Source organism: Scomber scombrus, chromosome 5 (genome assembly GCF_963691925.1).
Source record: "Scomber scombrus chromosome 5, fScoSco1.1, whole genome shotgun sequence".
NCBI lineage: Eukaryota > Metazoa > Chordata > Actinopteri > Scombriformes > Scombridae > Scomber > Scomber scombrus.
Genome location: NC_084974.1, coordinates 7,464,412 through 7,473,483, shown reverse-complemented (window position 1 = coordinate 7,473,483; position 9,072 = coordinate 7,464,412). Strand labels below are relative to the sequence as shown.

At 39.5% G+C, this 9,072-nt stretch overlaps 1 protein-coding gene across 1 annotated transcript; it reads left to right on the top strand.

Annotated features, from left to right (window-relative positions):
- The first annotated feature begins 711 nt into the window (after positions 1-711).
- On the top strand, positions 712-8,694 carry zgc:162193 (TRPM8 channel-associated factor homolog). Its single transcript, XM_062419394.1, has 11 exons — positions 712-1,358; positions 1,895-2,111; positions 2,397-2,676; positions 3,037-3,335; positions 4,985-5,159; positions 5,345-5,439; positions 6,159-6,369; positions 6,585-6,821; positions 7,046-7,269; positions 7,431-7,544; positions 8,452-8,694. The coding sequence occupies exons 1-11, from the start codon at positions 712-714 to the stop codon at positions 8,692-8,694; spliced, it is 2,742 nt and encodes a 913-aa protein (XP_062275378.1).
- Positions 8,695-9,072: the final 378 nt, after the last annotated feature.

Here is a 9,072-nt window from a genome sequence, read left to right as displayed (position 1 = left end):
TCATAAAAGCAATCTGAGTGAAACGCCTGTTAAAGGATGAGTTGACCATTTTTTGAACAATAGCTTAATAGTATTGACATTCTCATATTGAAAAAGTTATAGGTCAGTGTAATATCTGCTGTCCATACTGATCACAAATTCATACCTTCTTAAAGCTATTACATTGTAAATTATAGGGAACTAAAACCACAGTTATTGCCCAATAAAAAGGTGGAGTGATTAGAGAGACAAAAACAACAACACTTCTCTCTCTGGTAAAAACCCTCAAGGGTTTTGCTTCTTGACGTCCCACCTCCTATTTCTTTAAATAGTCCCTCCTTACCTGCTCGGTCGTATTCTTGTTCTTTACTCCTGTCAGGTAGTGTTCTTGGTGGCTTGTCTGTTTGGAAACATCTAAGACCATTATCAGAAAACCAACTTAACTTTCAGGTAAAAGTCAATTTATTGTCTTTGGTTTTTCTGAATTGTTTGGATCTGATGAAAATCTGCAAACAGTGAAGAACTGCTGATTTTCCTTTTGCTCTGAGCCAGTTAAACTATAGATCAGCATTTTAATATTATATCTATATTGTCATATATGTGTACATTAATACTATTTTATGCTCTGTCAGTGCTCTCTCTATCCCTACAGGACAGCCTGATTGACACAACAGAACTTCATCTACATTTCATCCTCTTCATCCAGCCTTCAGAGCATCAATCCTTGTCACCATGCCCAACCAGCTCACCCAGTCCTCCCATGAAAAAGCCTATATCTCCCTGATGAGAGACTTGAAAGAGTTGGACTTTCGTGGTCCCTCTGTTCCCTGCAATCTTGTCCTGATTGGAGACCATGCCTTTCCTTTAGCGGTGAACAGACAAGGCCAGGTCCTGATGGCGGCCTCTGTGTACAGCCATGGAAGGATTGTGGTCTTGGGTCATGAGGGCTACCTGACCACCTTTCCTGCTCTGGTAGAGAACGCTCTTAACTGGCTGAGAGGAGATGCATCCGAAAACCTGTCTGTGGGAGTCCACAACAATGTAAAGGGAGTGGCTGATAATCTCAGCACATCCAGCTTCCAAGCCAGAGTTGTGGGGGCCTTTAGTGACAATCTGAAAGTTGGTGTGTATGTGACAGATGCCTACAGCGTGGGTGCAGATGCAAAGAACCTGGTGGCATTTCTGAAAGCCGGAGGAGGAGTGCTGATAGCTGGGCAGGCATGGCACTGGGCTACAGTGAACCCTAAGGAGAATACAGTCTCTCATTTTCCAGGAAATAAGGTGTCTGGGGTGGCAGGGATCTACTTTTCTAAGCACTATGTGAAGGCAGATATCCTGCCTGTCTACCCTCAGATCCCCTCATCCTGGATGACTTTAGCGTAAGTGTATACTTTTTCATTTCAAATATGTGACTTTTCTTTTAATCTGAGAACTTCTCCATGTGTAGTGCTGTTGCTGATCATAAAACTATCATTAATACCTACTACCTAATGTAATCAACATATGCTATATTGAAAATATTTGCTTAGCATTGTGGTAGGCATTATACATTTTTGTTGCGTAAAGTCAACCACATGTTAATTATATGTTGTTGCCTCGCATAGATTTTGTATGAGTAATTAATTAAAACAACAACACATTCAAATGTAATTGAATGTATTCAAGGATTCTGCAGAATTGTCCCTGATAGGTTTTGTCTCGGTTGTAATATGCAAATCCATGATCCACTGTACTGACATAATACAACACACTGTATTCACCATACACCTAACTTTATTAAGTAACCATGAACAATTTTAAAGATTTTCTTTAAAAAGGTCTGCTTGCAATCAAAGAAACTGCAAACAAATCTGAATTATGTCACCCTGAGGGGTTCTCTCTTTCTCTTCCCTCAATTTACCCTTTGCTAATACAGTATTGGTAAGGACTTTGAATATGACTTGGAGTCCTTACTCAAGGATGTTTCCGAGTTTGATCTCCCGGAAGCATTATATGCGTCTGAGGTTCTGGTCCATGGCACACTAGCCTTCCCCATTGGTACCACCAAGGATAGACGGGTGTTCCTGGCAGGAGCCCACTATGGGCAGGGACGAGTCATTGTGGTAACACATGAAAGTCTTCTGTCAAATGAGGTGAAGTCTGACTTAATCAATGGTCTTATAACTAATTTAAATGAACAGGTTTTGATTTTCATATAATGATGAACATTTTCTCATGTAGTTTGTGTAGCATCTACATGATATTTCATGTCATCGATAAGATGAGCCTCATGTAATGTAAATATGATTATTAGTTTAAGGCCACCAGCAATTGGTTTGCATCTGCAGTTTGCTAAATAATGTTACATACAGTTGATTTGCCAATTATCTTTATTTGATTAATAACTATCTCTTTGGGAATGACCCCTTTCTTTATAGACACTGACTTCATTTTGGGACAATGCCATTAACTGGTTGGACCAAGGCCGGAACGGGGTTGTTGGTGTCGTGCCCAACCTAAGCCTTTACAGCAAGCACAAGTCAGAGAAGACAAACTTCAGGACAGACCTGAGTGTATTTGTATGTACAGCATACAGTGACCAACATGTAGATGAAATCCATGACTTTGTGGCAGAGGGGGGAGGCCTACTAATTGGTGGGCATGCTTGGCACTGGGCCCAGTCACACAGTGGACAAAACCCAATGACAGATTTCTCAGGTATGATAATGCGCCACAAGATTTTGATTCTGTTGTGACGTTTTACTGAGCTTGGATACATAACAGACAGTGCTACATGAGTAACAGATTTACAGTCTCAAAGTACAAGAAGAACAGAGGCCTTAATGAAGGTGAATGCAAAGGCAGGAGGTAGCAGCAGAGACAAAATTGCTATTGCCATATCAACAGCTGATGGTGAGTAAGTCAGTCATAGAGGGAGAGCGCTGAGGACACCTTGAGGATAAATTGGGAATGACGGAAAAACAGGGAAACACCCACAACCTCACATGTAAGAGAAAGAGAAAAAGATAAATGTTACAGCACAGTTGATGAAGTCAGATTTGTCTATCTGTGTTTCAGGAAACAAGATCCTGAATAAAATGGGCTTGAGCCTGTTAGAGACAATAGTTCGAGGAGGTTTGTACAAGGCCCCCGTGCCTAGCCAGGCCATGAAAGACAACTACCACTTTCGTCATCTTCTACGTAGCTTCGCTGGACATGTCATCCAGGGTCAAGAACTCATCATGCATGGAGAAGATCACCTTACAAAACTGGGCAGGGAGTGTGTCCGCTTCTTGAACATGGAAGCTCATGACAGCTACTCCTATACACAGGTGCTGTCCATCCTCACTGACGTGTTGAAGGCAGGCATGCCACAGGTGGGCAGTGAATGACTTATTTTTTCTATTATTGTTATTAGTATTCATATGAAGAAGACCTCTCTATTTGTTTACTTACCAAGTTATAGTATCAGCTATAGTTTCAGGGATTTAGTTATTTGTAAGTAAATCTGCTAATGACACTTTTATGGCCTTTAGGCTCACAGAATATGTATTGTGCAGTGTCTGTTTGTCAGATGATGCTTTATCATCAAGCCCAATAGTAATGGTTGTGTTAATAACAACATCAAACAGATACAGTCTAAAGTCTTCTAAATTCTTTCCTCTCTTGTCACTTTCTTCAACAGCTATACACTATTTACCTGTGTTTTTTGGTGTTGAGCAGTTAGTGTTTGCATGGTCAATCACTGTGCTGCTATAAAATACCAATAGCAGGAATCAGCATGGCCCCCGAAGTGCCACCACACAAGTCATAATCACACCCAACTAACCTTTTTAGTGGCATGCTCACAAAGAGTTGCCCAGCAGCTGATATAAACAGTGACAACTGTGATGGCATCCACATTGCAATATTAGGAGAAATCGTGTTCCCAGATAATCAGAGAGGTTGTGTTGGAGAAGGTGTACACCAATGGACAGAAAATGTTGCTTAAAAACCAATGTGGAGTAGTGATAATGCAAACAGTTTTGGGGATTATGATGAATGATGGAGACCATAGACACATAACCGGCACTATGTTAATATATTGTGTGACTGGTCACCAAATGCAGGGATGAAGTCAAGTAAATTGACAGAAAATTTCATAAACCAACCAAAAAGGAGGCACAAGTGGGTGTGAATGACTGGAAAGGCCAGAGTCAGCTGTCCGGCCCACAACAGTCTTACAATTTTCAGCTTTCAGCTGTCACCCAAATGTTAAGTCCTGATATCAGACCTCATCCAATGTATCCAAACCCTGCATAGAGGTTATCCATCTCTTATCATTGACCCCACATAAGAATTCATGCTTCTCTTGACATTCTTTGGTTTCTTGCAATGGTCTGAACTCACAATCTTTACTTCCATCGACAATGCATCTCAGCATGTAATTTTATGGCATTACTGTACCATCTACACTTCTGACTCCTTGATTTTCATCCTCAAGTGAAGAAAGGTAGACAAGCTCAGCATCTTTCACACCTCTCACAGCATCTCTCACACCATTTCTCGTTGATCCTTTTGAACCAAAATTATCTTATATATTTAACAATATAACATCAGTGTATTAGTCACAGCTCAGACAACATGAACATAATGAGTGGACTTGACCGAGGAAGTCCCTCACAAACTCACATGGTAGAGAAGCGCTCAGCAGAAATGAAACCGTCAGGCTGCCATGCGCTTGTTCTTGTTGTCCTAAGTTTCCAAATGGCCTGTGTCAATATGACATTTTAGATACATACACTATCAATGGCTTAAATAGTTGTAATGCTAATTGCATCTCAAGATTAGTTTCTACAATTAAACAGGCCTTTCTACATTAATGTACAATAGATTTTTTTTGTGGCCAAGGTATGGTGGTGACATTACATTAAACATACAATACATATCACACTCAAATTAAAACTATTTAGGCATTTTTTATTGTGTACTACAAGTGTGTGAAAGAGATCTGTTTTATAATAATTCATATTCTCTTCCTTTCAAGGTGAGTGAGAACAACCCTGTAAAGAATCCCAAAGACCACCTTCTCCTCAGTGTGGGGACAGAGGTATATAAGGTTTGCCCAAATCCTGATGCCTTCCTGCCCTACCTCTTCAAGCACAGCCCCATCATGCCTTTTGTCTATAACCACAGAATCAAGATCAACGCTAAGACATCAGGTCAGTCCTAGTATAGACAAATTGTGATATAAATAATTGTGAGAGATTTTGCAGACCGGTAATTTGTATGTTTAATATGTTGCAGTATTGTGTGGTATTCATTTGCATTAATGGGTCAGATGAAATCTTTCGGTGCCTGTTTTACATGCATCTGTATAACATTTGCTGCATTTTGTGTGTGTAAGGAGGGGAGGAGTGGCTTAGTACAGGTCTGTACCTCTTTCCTGGTATGAGGACTGACATGATCATTCCACCAAAGATACTCAACGAGGGATGGATGGTACAGTACACAAAATCAAACAATTATCAATTGAACTGTGTTTCTTTCAACTTTCTGTCAATTCAAAGTGCCAGAATCACAAATATGTCTCAAAAGACTTTATACACACCCTCCATGTTTTATTGCACATATAACTTTAATGACAGTCAATTGCATTTGACTTTAATTTGATTATTTAATGTGCAATTTTGCAAACATGTATTAATGATACATACCTAGTAGATCACACATGCCATTAAATGAAAATATGTATTTATTAGTATTGTGATCAATCCTGTCACATTGCACAAAGTCATTTGATTTATTGTTTAAATATAACATTTCTGAACACAGGTTATAAGATCTTATGCAGCCTTAATAGAGAGTCAATGTAATGGCATCACATCACATCACATGCTTTTAGTGCAATCTCTCATTAAGCATTTCTTTCTGAAAAGCTCATTCTTGGGTTTACTTATATTGTAGAAAGAAATGGGGTAATTCTTTAGATTACGCCCCACAATCTGGGAATGTACAAAGAATTAATATGTAAGTATTAATTAGGTATTGAAAACCACAACTATCTATCTATCTTGAATTAATTGTTGATTTAGGTATTTGCTGGGGGATATGAATATATTATATAATAATATATACTTTTATAATCTTCTCATCATATTTTAATTTATTCCATTATTCCATTCATCAAAGCAGCAACACATACTCCATCTCTTCCTCAGGTTCAGATAGGTTGTCAAACAGACAACCTGAAGGCTGAAGAATTAAAGCGAGCGCCACGTGTTCATGAGCGATTTCCTGTTACCACAGAGAAGATGCAGGTGTACAACCTGTGGGGGGGACTCATCTACCTGGTGGCTCCACCCAACACAAAGGTGGAAGGGGTAGAGGTAATAGTGCAGATAGCTGTACCTGCTCCTTATTACAAGTCTGGTGAGTGAGTGTGGTACTCTCCTTATCTTTCTGTATTTAAATTTGTTTTTGATTAGTTCATATTTTGATTAAGACTTTATTGAAAATGTGAACCATGCAACCACAAAGTCATTAAACTAATATCATTATTTGAATATGCACACTTTCAATAGACATACATATTTCAAAGCTCTGTTTCGGTTTCAATGCAATGCTCACCTCTTTGTCCTCTTCAGGTGTAACAACAGCAGCTGATTGGTCCTTGCTGCGCAAATCTCAATCCCCTTGGGCGGAGTTGGAGTTTGACAACATTGTCCTCACTGTACCATCACATGTTATTCGGGATCTGGATCGCCCTGATGAGGTGGCAGGACTCTGGAACGGCATCATGAAGGGCGTTGCTGAACTGGCTGTCATACCTCACAAATTTGCCCGCAAAGAACGCATTGTAGCAGATGTGCAGATTTCCCATGGTAAGTGTGTTTTGCGGCCACATTCTCACACATTCAGGTGTTTTTTTTCTGCTGCTGTGTTATAAAGCTCAGTACAGTGACTGAGCTCACAAATGGCATCTCTTCTCTACAATACTGTCTGTATCACTGCAGAGACCATATCTGGGAAGTTTATCTTCAAGCAGATTTCCATAGAAGATACATCTCTTCGAAACCATTTGTTCTACTCATTTCTCTCCACCCAGGTTGGATGCATGCAGGCTATCCTATCATGATGCATTCATCTATAGCAGCTGAGCTGGTTAGACCAGATGATGCCAGGACAAAAGGCCTGTGGGGAGAAATCCACGAACTGGGACACAACCAACAGAGAAGCTGCTCGGAGTTCCGACCAAATACCACAGAGGCCACGTGTAACCTGTGGTCAGTGTATGTGCATGAAGAGGTGCTGGGGCTCAACAGGGCAAAGGTAGTGTGAATTCAATTTATTCTAATTAGAATGTGTAATTATGCATCACAACCCATCTTCATATCAATAAGCAATCAATAGTATTTACCTTTTACCTTTACCTTTTTTTATTTCCGCTTGCTTAACATGGTACCATGATGAGTGTAATGTCTTTATTGCAGGCTCATCCATCCATGACCTTAACAAGTCGGAGGAGTGGTGTAGAGGAGTATGTTAAAGGAGGCAAGAAACTCAGTGACTGGAAAGTGTGGGTAGCCCTGGAGACATATCTGCAGGTAAAGACAACAACTCTATATAACAGTATGTAAAGAAAATATGCTTGGGTCATACCAGTGTAAGTGCTCTTTAAAGCAACCTATCTTTATTATTCCAAAAGACAGAAATCAAATGATGTTCAGTATCATGTGCTGTGATTGGCTTCTCATGTTTTCTGCTAACCAATAAGATGCCATCACCATAGAGGGATATTTAGTGCTGTATAAACTATGGGTGTAGTGTGGCTTCTTGGTTGTTTTGAGTTGCTGTGTTTTTCAGCAGAGTATGCATGAATGAATCAAAACTACACTCATTTCCAATGATAATGGTAATGGACAACTAGAGAGAACAAGAGGGTTGCTTAAAAGTTCTGACTGTTCTGTGCTGCACCAAGCAGCATTTCAGTTCAGAGGCTTCCTGGAGTCTGCATTGGTCTGTGCCATACTGGGGCATCCCATAGTTCTGTTGGATCTCATGTGTGACATAAACGTGGAAATATTTCCCGTCTCAGCCGTCCAGTATGACATGAACATGGCATGACTCATTGGTTGCTGATGTCTTATGTATTCGAAAAGTAAAACATACTACTTTCTCAATATAGTTGTGCTAGTTGAAAATGTATAAACTTTATAAAAGGCATTATGATACATCCTCTGGGGACCATGAATATATATATATATATATTTTTTTTTTACAAAACATACTTACAATCCATCAAATTGTTAAGATATTTACTCTTGACCAACATGATGTCGTACTAACCAACATAATAATATACAGCCCTGTTGTGGCATGGCTGAAATTGCTTCTCAAGACTAGTTATTGCAGTTAATTTGTTATCTTTCTCATTAACTTTCCACCCTCCATTGACACACCACATTTTCTGTGTGTTCACAACCTCCTTTATCTCTGTCTGTTTCCATGTAGCTGCAGGAAGAGTTTGGTTGGGATGCCTTTAAGAAGGTGTTTGCTGCCTACCACAAGATGAGCAACTTTCCGGAAGACAACAAAGGAAAGATTAACCTGTATGCTAAGACTTTCTCTAAGACTGTGGGGATGAACCTGTCTGGATTCTTTAAATCCTGGGGCTGGCCCATAGAAACAGCCACTGAGGAGAAACTCTCCAACCTGCCTGATTGGTTTAACCACCCCATGATCCAGTATGACTGAAGTGTAGACTGCTGCTGATTCGTGTGCAGGGAGATGGGTGTTGATAATTAGTTAATGTGTGTTTATAATGTGTTATGAACTATAAGCACATTTTTGTTATGTAGTAGTGATTTCAAATAATAAAGACATTTTGCTAATGTTAATGCTAATCAAGAAATGAATGGTGAGCTTGAGATTAAATAAGAAATGAAAGTTCTGTGCTGAGACAATCCTTTTTCTGCTGCAACTTATTTGTGCAAAATTCAACATACTGATCAGATGATTTCACCTCTTCAACTTCTTGATTTCTTTTATATTATTTGCATTAGTTTTTTTCACAGCACTAGCATAATATTCATGTAATTCAGTTGAAAAGTCAATCTAGGGTCTACTTTCAGG